Here is a 17,411-nt window from a genome sequence, read left to right on the forward strand (position 1 = left end):
TAAAAAAAATCTTATTTAAAGATAGATCCCTAAATGTGATACAAAATATATGCAGTGCTTAAAGACTTTAGAACTTAGAGGTAATCAGTGTGGTTATTACTTTTTCTCACATAATAATTATCCTCATCTTGAATTTAGCTGTGATGCTGGAAGATGTAAACCCAGGGTCAGAGAAACACTGTCTGATTTCTCTTCTCTGTTTTTATTGCTATACAGATGGTTTCTTTCTGACAGCCATTTGAAACATAATTATAAATATGAAATCTTCACAAGTGATTTTTCAAAATGCATAATCCAATACAAGAATGGTAACTTTCACAGATAAGGAAACCCATCTGTGACAGTAAGAGAAATCCTATAGTGCATAGAAGCTAAGAGATCTGGCTCCACTATCCACTACTTCATTATCTACTACTTCATGCCATCTGCCTACTTTTGGTTGTAACTGATCAGGTCTTTTTTTCCCACTTAATAGTATTTTTTTCAATTACATGAAGATGGTTTTCAATATTCATTTTTGTAAGATTTTGACTTCCAAATTTTCATTCTTTCTTCCCTTCCCTCTGTTCTCTTCAAGACAACAAGCAGTCAGATCTTTTAGAACACATTTCATATTAAGATATTTTTGTTTAACTTCTATTTCTTTGAATTTTCTCATTTGGGATATTTTGTCTTTCAATGGTGAGGAAGCTTTGCTGTTTCTGTGCTTTCACTCTACAAACCATCTCTACAAGTGATATATTTTGGTCTTGCCAAACTTGTTCTTGATTAAGAACAATCTTAAAGCAATCCACATTGTACCACCCAAACAAGCTTATTCTTTTCTTCTTTTTAGATAGCATTCCAAATATTAAACTATAGATTCACTTATTTTCCCTTTTAAAAACAGTTTATTTATTTATGCAAGCATTTTTATCTCTTCTGCAGTGTCCTCCCAATAATAAAAAAGAAAATAAAACTCACATAATAAATTTGCATAGGTCAGAAAACTTAAGTTCCCTCATCCATTTCCACATTCAAAAATGTATTTCGTTCTGCCTTTTAAGTCTACCATCCCTCCTAGAGGTCCTATTTTTCATTTACTGTTCTAATGATCAGAGTTCTAATGCTTATCAGAGGTATTTTTCTCTGTAATATCATCATTGGGTAGATTAGTCTTTCACTGTTCACTGTGTTTCAGATCATAGAGTTCTTCCCAATTAACTCTGAAACTGTCTATTTTGTTATTTCTTTTGTTGATATAACAATACTTGAATTCATATAGTATAATTTATTTACTCATTCCCAATTGATGAGCATTCCTTTAGATTCCAGTTTGAAGGTTTTAAAAAGTGAGGGCCTTTGCAATAAAAAATTTTTGATTGACTATAATTTTACCAAAGACATAGGAAGGTTTTCAGATGGCCAGGTGGCAAACCCTGTTCTAGTCTTGACTTTATGATCAGCCTTATTGGTCTACTCACAGTTCTTCACAGGTAAAGCTCTATCTCCCTTCTCAGTGATTCATGACTGGAATGTCCCCCATTCCCTTTTTAAATCTTTACCTTTTAATCTTTATGTTTTTGAATCTTTGTCTTCCTCCAACACATGGCTCACAAACACCTTCAGTGAAGTCTTTCCCAATATTCTCAGCAGCTAATGACTTTCCTTTTAAAGCTACTTTCCATCCACTTTCTCTATAGCATGATTGTACTTGTTTTTTTCTACATGTTCCTTCCTGCACTCTATCTTCAGTTTATGTGAGGCTAAGCACTATTTTTCTCCAAAATATTAGGACAGCCAAGTACCTGACATATATAATATTTAATAAGTGCTTCTTGATGATTGATTGAGTATATAGATGATTACAAAAGCAAAGCTTTTATATAGATATAGATATAGATATAGATATAGATATAGATATAGATATAGATATAGATATATAGAAATCTAATTGATTTTGGGGGAGAGTAATAAATATTTCAGGGTAAGTCTTATAGATAGGCATTAATAAATATTTCAACAGATTACAAAAGCTTTTTGGAAGCATCTGAAATTATATCTATACTGTAAAATTAAAATTATATATACATATAAATGGTATAATTTAGCTCATTTTAAAAAGATGACCTAGAAAATGTTATTCCATATAAAAATAACAAAACATTTTACTCTTTCCTTGCTATTGCAACTAGGTGACTAGGTGCTCAGCAATATACTAGAAAACAGAGTTATTTTGATATGCTCAGTGTTAGTATGAATTTATGTGACTCCAGGAAAATTCAACAAAAAGGAATGTTAGAAAGAATCTAATCAATTTACTCTGTTTTATAGATAAGGGAACTGAGTTCCAGAGCGAAGCATTGATTTCTGGAAGGTCAGATGGCTACTTAGTGCCAGAATCAGGACTAGAATATGTATTTCCTGCCTACAAGGTCATTGCTCTTCCCAGTATACTCAATTTCCTTAGAAGCATTCAGAAAACTTAAGGTGACTAAGAGGAGATATTTTTATCTTGCTGAGGCAAGATCATCAGGTGCCTTTTTATCGTTTCCCCTATGTAAGCTATTTTGTAATGTTTAAGAAATATGTATCCAAGTTTAAATTATCTCTATTCATCAGGCCTTTCCAAATCCTATAGTTTAGAGTATTGGGGAATGTTTCTTATGTAATGTCAAAAAAGGATTTATGGCTATTAAGCAGAATGCATTAAAAAAAGATAGGATGGGGAAATTTCAGCGCAGAACTGATGTAGTAGCAAGAAACCTGTTTCTTTTTGTGTGAGGTAGATAGATTAGATAACCAATAGAGGGTTATATCTGGAGTCAGAAAAACATGAATTCAAATACTGCCTAATTCTTATTAGCTCTACGAATCTGAGAAATTATTTAATCTTACACTCTCAGTTTCCTCATCTATAAAATGGGTATAATAATAACACTTAATTTATAGGATTATTGTGAGGATTAGGCAATATATAAACCTTAGTCCCTAATTTTTATTACCCTAGTTATCATTAATTAATTAATAATTTGACATTCTAGTCTGGCTAGTTGTTTTGGAAAGCCTCATTCTACCATCTATTATGTCTATTATAACTGAACTATTGCTCACAATGTCAGATCAATCATGAATTTGATAAGACTATAAAGAATCATAGATATTGAGCCAGAAAACTGAGCCAGAAAAGACCTTTGATGTATTAGAAAACTAATGTATTGAGAGATTTAATAATTTTCCCAAGGTCCATAGTGATACTAGAATTAGCATATCCCAGCTTACTAAAAAAAATACATTATTATGTTAATATGTTTTTTTAGCTCTAGTTATTATTATATTTTTTTCTTTATTTCAGAATTTACAGTATATTCCATGGGCCTCTGAAAGACCCTAATATTTTCTGTAGCACAACTCTCACATGGAGTAAGGGTATAGAGGGATACAGGACATGAAGTAGTCATGTACTTTTATTAGTATTTATGTAGATGATGCTAATAGCATTAATATTAATAAACTGATAATAATAAACCGATATTTTCATAGTGCTTTAAATTTTGCATAGGACTTTGCATGCTTGATTTCATTTGAATACCATAATAACCCTTTGAAATAAATAATGCAGTCTTATTATCTCCATTTTATAGATAAGGAAATTGAAGATTAGAAGATTTAATGATATGTTGAAGATTATATAGCTATACAGCACATTTGGCCATTTGAGTGCAGGTCTCTTGAAGTCCAAAGGTATATCCACTGAACCCTTCTTCTTTATAAATCTTACAAAGCTTCCAACAACCAACTTGTAAGGTTCTTAAAATTTATTTTCAAAGGATGAAGTCACTTCTTTCTAGCCCCTTTCACTTCTCACAAGTAATCCCAGAATAATGCAATTAAAATTGTACTAGATTTGTAATTGAAAACCTAAGTTTAAATTCTAGTTTTGACATTAGAAAGGTGAGCTTGGCAGGCATGTGCTGACTTTTTCAAAAATGTACACCACACTGGCAAGTTTAATCTACATTTTTTAACATTCTGTTCATTACTTTCTAAATTCCAGAAATCAGCAAAATAATAAATCAAGTCCTGATTTATAATGTTAGATCATTTCTGAGGAAAACATGATCACAGTGAATTTAATGATTGATTCTTATAATCTGGTATGTGCTAACTTTAGCATACCTCTGGACCTAAATCGCTCAATACCTTAGTTTTCTAATCTATAAAAATAAGAGTTGACACAAGGAAAAGATTTGTTTTTCTTGGTTTCAAAGGCCAGAAGTAGGATTTTTGAAGTTTTTTTTAATATTCTCAGATCTTGACTCATAACACGCAGTTAATGGATAATTATGGAACTGAAATTATCAAGGAGTTTCTTTTTAATTTTTAATAATAGCTTTTAAGTTTCAAAATACATGCAGAAATTGTTTTCAACACACACCCTTGTAAATCCTGTGTTCAAGTTTTTCTCCCTCCCTTCTTCGTATCCCCTCCCCAAGACAGCAAGCAATCCAATATATGTTAAACATGTGCAACTCTTCTATACATATTTCCACATTTATCATGCTGCACAAGAAAAATCAGATCAAAATGGAAAAAAATGATAAAAAAATACAAGCAAATAACAACAAAAAAATGCAAATACCATGTTGTGATCCACACTCAGTCTCCACAGTACTCTCTCTGGGTGCAGATGGCTCTCTCCATTAAAAGTTCATTGGAACTGGCCTTAATCACTTCATTGTTGAAAAGAGCCATCATAGTTGATCATCACATAATCTTCTTGTTGCTGTGTACAATGTTCTCTTGGTTTTACTCACTTCACTTCACATCAGTTCATGTAAGTCTCCCCAGGCCTCTCTGAAATCACCCTGCTGATCATTTCTTATAGAATAATAATATTCCAATAATATTCCATATACCATAACTTATTCAACCATTCTCTTAACTGATAGGTATCCACTCAGTTTCCAGGTTCTTGCTTGCTACGAACATTTTTTGCACATGTGAGACCTTTACCCTTTTTTTCAATTTCTTTGGGATATTAACCTGATAAAGATACTGTTGGATCAAAGAATATGCACAGTTTGATAGCCCTTTGAGCACAGTTCCAAATTGCTCTCCAGAATGGTTGGATAAGTTCACAACTCCACCAACAATGTATCAGTGTCCCAGTTTGCCTACATCCCCTCAACTTTTGTCATTATCTTTTCCTGTCATCTTAGCCAATCTGAGAGGTGTGTAGTGGTACCTCAGAGTTTGCATTCAAGAATTAGTTTTTAGATTGACATAAGAGGAAAAAATCCAAACCATTAGAACTGATAAGAGTTAAATGACATGGCCTTCTTCATTATGAGTTTCCCAATGACAGAATTGTAACAAATGTTATAGAATAGTTTTCCTGTTCAGATACTAGTAAGCTTAAATAACCTCTGAAGCCTTCTAACTATAAGATTATGAAATATTCTACTTAGTTTAATAAAATTAGCAGACTTCTTGCTTTTTTGTGCCTTTCTCATCAAGAAGTAATTATCTGATATCATTTATACTTTGCAAGTAATTTATACTTAGTATACAAAATAGAAAAATTTTCGAGTTGAAAAAGTTTTTATGAAAAAAAATAGTTAATGCATCTAGGGTAAAAAGAAAAGTATTTGAATGAAAAAAAGTATAAAATTTCTTGGATACGGATTTTGTACCCAAGTTATATAGAAAACTTATATCAATATGTAAAACTGAAAGCCATCTACTAAGACAAAAATGGTTTAAAGATATAAACAAGTATCAGAGCCGAATTGCAAACTATAAAAATTATATTAAAAAGTTCTGGATCACTAATAATAAAAAATGCAAATCAAGGTTTTATCTTTTCATCTTATACCCCAATTAACAAATTGACAAAAAATGACAATAAACAGGAATAGATAGTATTGAAATACTTGTGGAAACATAGGCACATTAATGAAGTGTTAGTGTAGCTGTCAATCAGTGTGTTTATTTTGGAAAATGATTTAGAATTATGCAAGTAGTTAAAATGTATATTATTTTGACCTAGAGATTCCATTAGTAGGCATCTACTTCAAAAAGGTTACTGTTAAGAAGAAAGTTCCCATATACACTAAAATATTTATAGCTGTACTTTTTATCACAGCAAAGAACTAGAAATAAAGTGGCCACTCATAAATTTAAGCATGGATTAACATGATAAATAATGAATAAAGCATGAAAAATCTTACATACAGTGACACAAATTGAAGTAGATGCATGACAAAAAAGCAAGACTACAACAATGTAAAGTAAAAAAATCACAATAAAAAAGCAATTTCAAAAAGCACAAAGAATAAGCTTGGCCCCAAAGAAAAGACACAAGAAACTTTCCCCAATCCATCCTTCAATTCCTTTGCAAAGCTGTATAATTCTACGTCTGACAATTGGTCAGATTTTTTTTGATGTATTATTTAGATATGCTTTTACTTAAAACATATTATGTGGAGTAAGCTCTCTGAGAAGGATGCCAGAGGGGATGAATTTAGACTTTTCCAAAACAAATATTATTAATAAATTTTTTTCTTTTAGAAATAATGTGAACTTGTTGAGGATCACGCCTAAGTGTGAAACCCAGAAAGTTTGTAAAGGGTTAAAGGGAACTAACTGTACCATTCTCAGAAAACCCTCATCACTATGAATCATAACACACTTGAAGGAATTGCAAATCAGCCTTTACTGAAGCAGATGTTACTTGTGAATTGGGAATGAAATAAATCAGAGGCAAGAGGGAAGAGGAGAGAGCTCAGAGAATGCAACTTCCTCTCAGTCTCCTTGTATAGTTATCCTTTCACATGAAGGGATCTATTCTGCTGGTCAGAATTAGATCTTCAGGAGCCACTGGCAGGTGGCTCCCCTAACACCCAGCAGCCACTAGCAGGTTGCTCCTGTGACATATAATAGTTTTTAACTTTTCATATTTGCATTATAAATCATGAAATTTCAGTATTGGAAGGGATCTCAAAGACCATCTAACTCATACTTGAACAAGAATTCTCTCTGCAACATATAGAATATTTGATTTTCCCTCCTTTATTTAATGACCTCTAGGTCCATTCCACTTTTGGCTAATTCTGATTGGTAGGATTTAGTCTTTTCATAAGGACTGAATTTCTTTTTCCATAATCATTGCTTAATTTTGACCTCTGAAGTCAAGCAGAAAACAATTTAATCCCTCTTCCACATGACTGTCCACTGAAATCTTGAGCAAAGATGTCATGTTCTCATTAAGTCTTCTGTTCGCTGTTAATCATACCTATTTCCTTCAAACAATGTTCACATGCTATGGTTCCAAAGCCATTCATTCCTATAGCCATCCTCAGCATGTTTTTAACACATCAATGTCCTTTTTAAAATATGGTGTTCAGAATTGTATATGATGTTCCAGATGTAGTTTGACAAAGAGGAAGACAGTGGGACTTTCACCTAAGATTTTGCTTTTCCTCTGTAACATGGTAATCAGGTTGTAACTTCTCATTCTGAAAAGCACCAGATGACAGTCAAATGGGCAGACAGACACACACACACACACACACACACACACACACACACACACACACACACTCTCTCGCGTACACATGCACATGCGCATAAGCACAGCCTATCTTTCTATTTCCACAGCCTCATTGTGTTTCTCTTGCATCTACTCTATAAACAACCATGATGCTCAGTTCATAGGTGACACATAATACATGTGTGTGTAATGTTGATTTAACTGTTATGTGGCATCAGGGGAATTTTTTGATACTGGTTCAATAAAATATACCAACTGCTTATTATGAGCAAGACGTTGTGTGAGGTACTAAGGATACAAATAGGAAAAAATGAACCCAATTTTCATTATAATTATTAAAAGGTCTGGAAAGCAAAATTACAAAATTTGGTTGTGTAAAATACTCATGTCAGACTTTACATAAGCTATTTGTTATTTTTAAATGTTGTTTATTTTATTTTTAAAGAAATAAAATAAGCATTTCCACAACACAATAAAATAGAAAAAAAAAGATGATTATACATAAAAATGCAAATCTATTATGTACAACTTGCTATTCCTTTAAAATACTAATAAAGTTATCCTATAACTTTTTTTTCCTGTTTTTTCCCTTCATTCTACCCCCCCCCTTCTGCCCAGGAGATAGCTGCCATTAGGCTGAAGTGTGTGTGTGTGTGTGTGTGTGTGTGTGTGTGTGTGTGTGTGTGTGTGTGTGTAAAAGCATTCTATTCGTATGCCTATCATTTTTTCCTCTGGATGTAGATAGTATTTTTTAATTTTATGATCACAAAGAGATTTAACACAGCATTTACTGTTGTTCAGTCATTTTAGTCATGTAAATTTTTGTGACTCCATTTGGTATTTTTTTTTTTTGCAAAGACTTGTTTACCATTTTTTTCCAGTTCATTTTATAGTGGAGAAAATTCTGGCAAACAGTATTAAGTAACTTGCCCAGGGTCGCACAGCTAGTAAATGTCTGAGGCTAGATTTGAACACAGGAAAATGACTTCCTGACTCTAGACTCAGTATTCTATTTACTCTGAAGTAGCTGCCTCTTAACATCTAATGCATATAATTAAATACAGGTTATACCAGTAAAGAATGAATGAATCAGATTACTCTGAAACATTTATTTTATTATAACATATTATTCTGTCTTCATTGTTTGTTGCTCATTTAGTGTAGAGTACTTATACAGCATGATTTTGTTTACATTCTTGAGAAAAATCAAGTTCACATTCCTTTGGAATAGCTTATCTTTTGTTTTGTTTTTCTTAAGGATAGATTTTTTTTTTTATCTCCTTATATAGAGCATAGAATAGAACCTCTGAGAACCCAGAGGTATTCACATTGTTTATAATGATTGTGTAAAACTATTTCTTAAAATGTATCTGTGAAATACTGGTAATTACAAAAATACAAAAGGGTTCTGATACATCAGTTATTAATTCAACTGCATATTCATTCATTCATTTATTTATGTATTCATTCATTTGTCTATATGTGTGCACATATGTATTTGTCCAGTAAATGAGGCAGTTACTGCAAATTATCTGTAACATACTTTTTAGTTTTGACATTCTATGGTTTTGTGTGTGTGGGGGGGAAGACCTAACAGATTCTTTGCCTGGGCAAAATGCAAGGTAAACTTTAGGAAGCTTTCTGAGAGGTAATTTAAAACAGAGAAAACAAGGTATTGCCTTTTATTAATATTCCCTTTGGCTCCAGTTAGAATATAGGCCAGTAGGTCCTGTTTACAAAAAAAAAAAAAAAAAAAAAAGATAAAGATGAATCTGAGGGAACCAGAATTTCTATGTTGAGATGACCTTGGTCACTCAGAGAAGCTAGCTTTAGGTATACTGGCAGACAAACAAGCACCGAAAAAGAGAACAAATGAACATAAAAGAATTTGTTCTTCAAAGTGAAAGTTGTTCAGCATCTCCTGACTTTTCCCCCCCAAAAAAAACAAAACAAAAAACAAATGGCAAAAGGATTGTGTTCTATAGTGTATAAAAATTAGTCTTATGCACCATGCTATGAATTTGAATCCTTTTTAGCTATATTAACTTTAAAACATGTTTTCATAAATTTAAGGAATAGATTTTTATATGAATTCAGGACACATATATTAATATATGCTGTCAAGGTATTTTGTTTAAATTCTAAATAGTAAAAAAAATTATTAACATATTCAGCAAATAGTTTTCTAGGTAATTAATTACATAGTTGAACTTAGCTTTGAGTTCTTTATATTTCAGTATTATGTTTAAATTCAATCTTTTAAAAATTAAATATGGATGTGAGAGTTTTACTTTACAATTTATACTCTCTCCATTCTATAACAAGTAGCCATATTATGGAAGGAAAAAACACTAGATTTGGAATCTGCCCTTCATGTCCTTAATCTACCACTTACCAAATTGTCTAACCTTGGAAAAAGTTATTTAATTTCTCTGTACTTCATTTTCTTATCTGTATGATGGGAATAATATCTTCCCTGCTTATTCATCAGGGTTAGTATGAGGATCAAATGAGCTATAACATAAGATACATCCACTTTATAAACCATAAAATTATATGGAAAGGAGGCAGAAATACTGAGCCAATAAGGACAGCCACCAATCAATATAGTGAGGGCCCAGAGCAGATGCTCAAAATATCAAAGTTAACATCCAGGGCATGATCTCTTATGTTAGCTCAAGTAAGCAGTTGGCAAGGCTATTGAGAAAATGGATAGAAAGTAGGAAATAAAATGAGGTCTTTCATGATAAGAGGGAGTTTCATTAGACTTTATTAGATTATGGAATTACGTATATTCCATTATGATTAATTATATTAAATGGTAATAGGTTTAGAGTTTAATGATACCTTAAAGTTCATTTGGAGTATCTAACTAGTGCAGTGCATAGAATAGTTAGAAAGACTCATCTTTGTGAGTTCAAATCCAGCCTCAGATACTTATTAACTATATGAATCTGGATAAGTCACTTAATATTTCATAATCGGTTTCTTCTTTTTAAAATGGGAATAAAAATAACAAGAACAATAATAAAACATAGGATCTTGTGAGATAACATACAAATTTAGTGTGCTAACCAAATGTAGCTTATTTTTATTAGTTTTTATTTTACTCATTAGAATATAAATTATTGAATGTATGGATTATTTCTTTTTATTTGTATCCCTAGCATATGACAATGTGCCTAGCACATAGTATGTGCTTAATAAATTCTTGCTGATTGGTAGTATGCAGAGATCCATTGCTCATAACAGAATTAATAGTATTTGTCTAAAGAAGGCAGCACGTGAGATTGGGTAGGTATAATTGCCAAATACTACTGCTGCACTTCAGAAATGAATTGTATATCTGAACTGAAAACCAATGTCTGTTGGTGGGTGGTTAACATAGTGATATTGAGGAAGCTCATGTTGTCACTTCTAAGAAGAGATTCCCTAGTTGTAGGATAAGTAGAATGAGCAATGCTGCTTAAGGTCAGATCCTATAGATACTTCAAAGCTGAGTGTAGGTAGCAAGAATCCAAGGCTTACTCGTAGTCTTCTCACCCAGCTCTGTCCAGAAGGTGGCACAGGTTTCCAACTTCTCCATTGCCCTCTTGCCTCTGAAATCAGTCAGTACATTTACTTTTCCTTAGGTTTGCTCAGACATTTATTGGTAGGGAATACAGAAAAACATTCTGAGTTTTAAGGTAAGGATGGGGGTAGGGATACATCTTATTTATAGGAGGGGAGAACCCTGGCTTTCAGTAAAAACATAAAGGAGAGATGATTTCAGTGGGGTGACTAGGCTTTGCCTGAGGGTATCAAAATTGAGAGGGTAGTGACCCTTTTGGGCTTTGAAGGTGCAGGAGTTTTGCCATATCTTGTCCTCGTATCCATCTCTGATGAATACTATATATAACTATGGGAAAGTATGTACTGGGCTGTGGGGAAATTGTTTTGTATCAACACTTTTTTATGATACCATATCAGTACATACCTTGGCTAAATACTATTTTAAGTCTACTCACTGACTATTAAGTAGAAGGAAACCAGTGGGGGCTTGCAAACTACCATAGGAAGAAATCTCTCCTACAATGCTATACCAATGATGATGATAGCTAACATTTAAATAGCTAGCAGTTACTTCATGCTAGGCACTTGTGCCAAGCAATTTACCATTATCTCATTTGATCCTCACAATAACCCTGGGGGATGGATGCTATTATTATCCCCATTTTACAGATGAGGAAACTGAGGCAAGCAGAGATTAAGTGACTTGCCCAGGATCACACAGGTAGGTAGTAAGTATCTGAAGGCAGATTTGAATTTAGAATCTGAGAGCCATCTGTTAGGGTCCAAATCTGTGAGCAAGAGTGAAAGTTGCAGGAAATGGTCATGAAGGGATATTACTTTTATATGTAGGAGATCGATGTCAAGTTTAACAGCATGTAGTTTCCAGAATTCATGTTTTCATATGAAAAATTTGCATATTTGCCCATCTTTTTAGTTCTCCATAATTCCTGAAAGATGACTGGTTCAGCAATCCCATATCCAATATCTTAGAAGGAATATATATATATATATATATTCCTATATAATATATATATATTAGAAGGAATATATAATCTACTGTGTGCCAGGCACAGGGGTTTTACAAATACTTCATTTGATACAACAATCTTTTGAGGTAGATACTATATTATCTCCATTTTATAGTTGAGGAAACTGAGGCAAAAAGAGATAAAATTACTTGCCCAAAGTCAAACAATAATTATCTGAGGTTGCATTTGAACTCAGATCGTCCTTATTCCAGGCCCTATGTTCTATCCATTGTGCCACTTAGGGCCCCTAAGAGTAACTGTTCCTGGGCATAGTTTGCCTGACTCAGGAGGAATGAGAGGCAGCTAGCTACTCTCTTACTATCTCTTTAATTTATTTGAAGCTTCAATTTCTCGCTTCCCCATCTAATTCCTTTTCTATTGTATTACAGAGACTCCTTACTTTCTCTAGTGCAAAATAGCAAGACACTTTACTTGGTAATTCCATTAGGAATATAGATTTAGGACTAGAAAAGACTATAGAAGTGTTTACAAATGAAGAGAAAGAGATGTAGAAAGGTGAAATTGCTTGACAAACGAGGGAAATAATAAGAACCAGAAATGGAAATAAAATCTGGGACACCTGATTTTAAATCCTAAACTTCTTTTCCTCAGTTGTCATTCTCTTCCCTTGAAAGGGGCCCAAAACACCTGTGTGTGTGTGTGTGTGTGTGTGTGTGTGTGTGTGTGTGTGTGTGTGTAGAAATATTTGGCAATTGCCAAAGTACTTAGTGTTCAGATTTCCACCCCAGAAGTTACAATAACACAAATGATTCAATGAGTGCCAGCATACTTCAGCGGGCACACTGCTGAATTTGGACTTTAAAAATGTGGGTTCCCAGTTCTTTCTCTTATTCTCTTAACTTGTGTGACCTTAAGCTCTATGGGTCTCATTTATCTCATCTGTAAAATGAGGATCAGTCTAGATAAACTTCATATTATTTTTCTTATTTTTATGGATCACTTGGATATATTGATATATGATACTCAGGACATTTTCTTTTGTGAATTCCTTAACTTTAAATCTTTTAAGGTACCATGTGTGAACTCACACCATCTTAAAATGGATTATTTTGAAATGCATCCATATTGATTTAATAGGAATATGTTGAAGGTATCAGATCTAAAGGAGACTATCACAGATAATTTATATTTAAACCTACAAAGATCATTCTGATTACAATATGGGCAGAAAATGATTCCATCAATTAGGCTTAATTCACCCAACTAGCATAACTACTTTTGATCTGAGCACAGCCTTTCCTACACACACACAAACACATCCACACCCACTCACCCACACACACAATCTTTCTCTTTTATTTAAGTTTTTTTTCTTTACCCCAAAATACAAGTTTCATCACATAACATAAGAAATCCTAAACCCCAAGTCAATTTCACAAAACTTTTTCACAGCTGGTATTTGTTTATCTTTCTCTCTTTACAATGCCTTTTCTTTTGATTTGAAATCACATTTGGGGACAGACATTTGGGGGGGGCAGTGTCACCCATTGTATTGAGTAGTTTTATTTTTAAAACTTTTCCAGCTCTGGACTATTTACATAGACTTCCACCAGTTGAAAATGGCATTTTCGACCTCAGCCAAGTGTAGGTTATTAGGTTATGGGTGCCAAAAATGATGAGTCGTCTCTACACTTCTTCCAGAGTGAATAAAAGCCAGATTGTAAAATAATTACAATTTCTTGAAGTGGAGCCAGCTACACAGCCTTGATCCATCCATCTTCATTAATTTGTATATAGTTCTTATTTTCACAGAACAAACTTTCAGAAGGTACTCACATGGGAATGCTGAACCAGCTGCACAACTTTTATTTTGAAGAAAAAAAAAAGTTGAGCCTCAGAGCAGCATGTTTTAAAGACGGGGAGGGACTTAGTATTTCAGAACTCTTGACCAGCGTGTGGAAGAAGTGGGCTCATGGCTGGAATAACCTAGGGTGTTTCTACCTGGGCAACACTTGGCAAACTTTCCCACTTTCTTTGTTCTATTTCTGAGGGGCTGGCACTTTTCTCTTGCCCAGATCAACTTGACTCTCCAGTACTGTTTTGCACACCCTACTCTGTGGGGGAGTGCAGCAACGTGCCTGTCTTATGTGGCCTCTATGGCCACATTGCTCAGCTGCCAGAGAGAGAGGAAGTTTTCCCCAACTATCAAAAAAAAGGAGAAAAATCCCACTTTTCCCTGTACTCCCAGCAGTACAGTAGCAAAGAATAATCTCCTCCTTGGATTTTTTGGGGTGGTTTCCAGAAAGAAGTTAACTTTCCCCCTTTAAATGGATGACCATGTTACCATCAAGAAAAAACATCTCCAAAGACCGATCTTTCGGTAAGTGATGCTGCCAAATGCAATAGCTTCTCTCTCTGTGTTAATTCAGGGCTTTTTGGATCCTTAAGCAAAAGCAAAGTAACAGAATGTGTCTGAAGTTTAACATTCTGTTATAATGCCCTGCATTAGATGGGCTTGAAATGTAGCTGGTAACTACATTAATTCAGAACTCATAGACAAAAATTATGCACATGTTTTTTGCTATCACCTTTACCAGTGAAGTTTTTTTTCTCCCCTTAATCTTAGCTGTGGATTAGCAGAAATGGTAAAATGCTTAAGAAACTTTTGAAATGTTATGCAATCCCTTTCCATTTTCTAAGGTTTCACAGTGCTCTAAAATGAAAAACATTGTTCCTGGTTCATTGAACTGATTACATTCAGGAGACAGGATTTCAATGTCTGGAATGCTGCACCTTCCTGAGGCACTCACTTTGCGCGTGGGTATACATTCTTGACGTCCTTAGCTGCTTAACTGCTGTGTAGATTTCACATCCTGTGTTGATGGATGGGACAAGCATCCAGGAAAACATTGATTTCTGGATATCAGAAGACAATTTCTGTCTTGGGTGAAGCTGTGGCCAATCGGTTGGAGCTAAGCTTTCTTAGCTGTTTGTTTTAAGTAATGATAGTAATTTCATTGATGTGTCTTGTCTTGGTTTCTTATGCATTTTAAAAGCCAGACCTGTCTCATCTTTAATACCTGAATATTGAATGATATAGTGTACTCATGGACCTGCATTTCTGATAGGAGATATTTCTGACACTTTAAAACATGAGTTCAAACAGCTAGAAATTAGAACAAGCTGAGATATTTCACTACTTTACTTTCTAAGCAATAATATCCTAAACAGGATTATGAGTTTAGTGGAGATAGTCAAATCTGAACTGCAGCTATAGGTGATTGATGTAGAATTAATTATGGGATAATATATTTCCCCAGAGGGAATTTCAAAGGACTCAGATTATTAGAAACTGGGCCATGTAAAGTTGATTAGTGTATCACAAATAACCATGTCTGCCTTTATAGATTATATGTCATGTAGCATTATCAGTAACAATAAAAGTGCAATAACTGAAAAATGGATGGGAGTGGTACATTGCCATTTAAATGCTTGTTTCAGTGATAATATATTGGAAATATACTGTTTTTAGCCACATATCACTTATAATCAATAAACTAAAAGTAAATGGAGATTGTATATATGTATATATTCGTGTATATGGAAATCTCATACAACCAAAGAAACAGAATACAAATGAGAAACAGCTAAATAGCACTAGCTTAGAGTAGTAGGAAGGCATATTTGCCTTGAGTCAGGAAGATCCCATTCAAATCCAACCTTAGGAACTTAGTGCCTCTGCCTACTCAGTTTTTTCATCAGTAAAATAAAGCTCATAATAGGACATACCTCCCAGGATAGTTATGAGGAAAAAATGAGATATCCAGTGCCTAGCACATAGTAGGTACTTCATAAATACTTGTTCCCTTTCCCTTCTTATCTGTATTACTTGGAATTTGCTAATCTATTTGCTATGCCATCAAATAAAAAAAATAGACTTCTAAAGCTTTCTCCTGGTTAATCTATTCCTTCTTAGAAGCCCATGTATAGAAGCAATGAGTAAGGAAGATATTCTTTCTTAAAGGACGTCACCCATGACATTTTCTTAAATGGGCTGGAATTATTCTTAGTAGAAATTGTATGGTGACTTCTTTGATTTTCTTTTATTCCCCTCTGCCCCCCCCAGTAAAGGACCTAACTCTACTATAGTTAGACTTTTAGTTACATAAACCCAGTTTCCCTAAAAAAAAAAAAAAAAAGTATAATTGTGACTCTAAGTTCTTGATCTACTTTTCAATTATCCATGTGCCCTGCTGAATATTATTAGATATATAGGTTCCAGAGGTGGTTGAGATTGACATTGCTTGATTCATTCCTCTTTTGTCATGCAGTCATTTTCCATTTGGAGTTTTCTTGGCAAAGATTTTGGAGTATTTTTTCCATTTCCTTCTCCAAATTTTCTACAGATGAGGAAACTGAGACAAACAGGTTTAATTGACTTGCCTAAGATCACATGGCTAGTGTCTGAGACCAAATTTGAATTCTAGAAGATGAATCTTCCCAACTCTAGGCCCAACACTCTATCCATAGAATTAGGGGCTGCACTTATTCATCCCTTGGCCTTCTGGGAATAATAAGCCTGATTTAAACAAAATCTCTCATCCCACACCCACAAATAACCAAAATTTATAAACCATTTTGAGGCATACAAAGCATTTCTACCCCAACCCCCAAATTATAATAATATAGATTATCTCTATTTTATAGATAAAAACTGAGGCTAAGAAAAATAGAAGTGATTTGCCCGCAGAAAATGTAAAAAAAAATGTAAGAATTATAAGCTATGTCTCTGATTCATAGTTCAATATTCTTTCTACTGTACCACAATTAACATTACAAATGGGTACACTGTTAGTGTGCTACTTACTAGGTTAAATTTGTTGTGGCCTGGAAATATTACTGTAGATTTCAAAAATGCCACATTAACACTAGGAAAATATTTTAAACCTGTTGTAGAAAGAAACTCTTGCCTGAAAAATAACTTTAGCATGGATATAAGTGGACGAGTTATTAACAACAGTTGGTGGGAGCAGTGGGGGACAAGGAGGAGAAAAGGAAGAGGAGGAGGAGCTGGAGGATGTGGAGGAGGAGAAAGTGAAAGAGAAGGAAGATGAGGAAAAGGAGGAGGTGGAAGAAGTGAAGGAAAAGGAGGAGATAGAAGTTGAGGAGAAATAGGAGAAGGAAAAAATGGAGAAGGAGAAAGAAAAGGAGGAAGAGAAGGTCAAGTAAGAGGAAAGTATCCTATAACATAAGAGAATCCAGCTATGGTTCCCTGGAGAAAGTGTAAAGCTAGTCTTTGGTAATAGAACAACTTTCACTTCCTGTTTGTTCCCTCA

General features: G+C 33.8%; 1 protein-coding gene across 4 annotated transcripts in view; it reads left to right on the plus strand.

Moving 5' to 3' along the window:
- The window catches only part of PDE1A (phosphodiesterase 1A), a 461,201-nt gene that overhangs the window by 92,444 nt on the left and 351,346 nt on the right, over nucleotides 1–17,411 (plus strand). Inside the window, exon 1 of one of the 4 annotated variants that reach the window (XM_074302948.1) lies at nucleotides 12,127–14,455. The exons of the other annotated variants lie outside the window; for them this stretch is intronic. Within the exon in view, the coding sequence (XP_074159049.1) occupies nucleotides 14,403–14,455 (53 nt within the window). The 5' untranslated portion in view covers nucleotides 12,127–14,402. Of the gene's footprint in view, nucleotides 1–12,126; nucleotides 14,456–17,411 lie in introns of those variants that run through there. 4 annotated transcript variants of the gene reach the window in all.

Source organism: Sminthopsis crassicaudata, chromosome 3, assembly GCF_048593235.1.
Source record: "Sminthopsis crassicaudata isolate SCR6 chromosome 3, ASM4859323v1, whole genome shotgun sequence".
In the NCBI taxonomy this organism is placed as follows: Eukaryota; Metazoa; Chordata; class Mammalia; order Dasyuromorphia; family Dasyuridae; genus Sminthopsis; species Sminthopsis crassicaudata.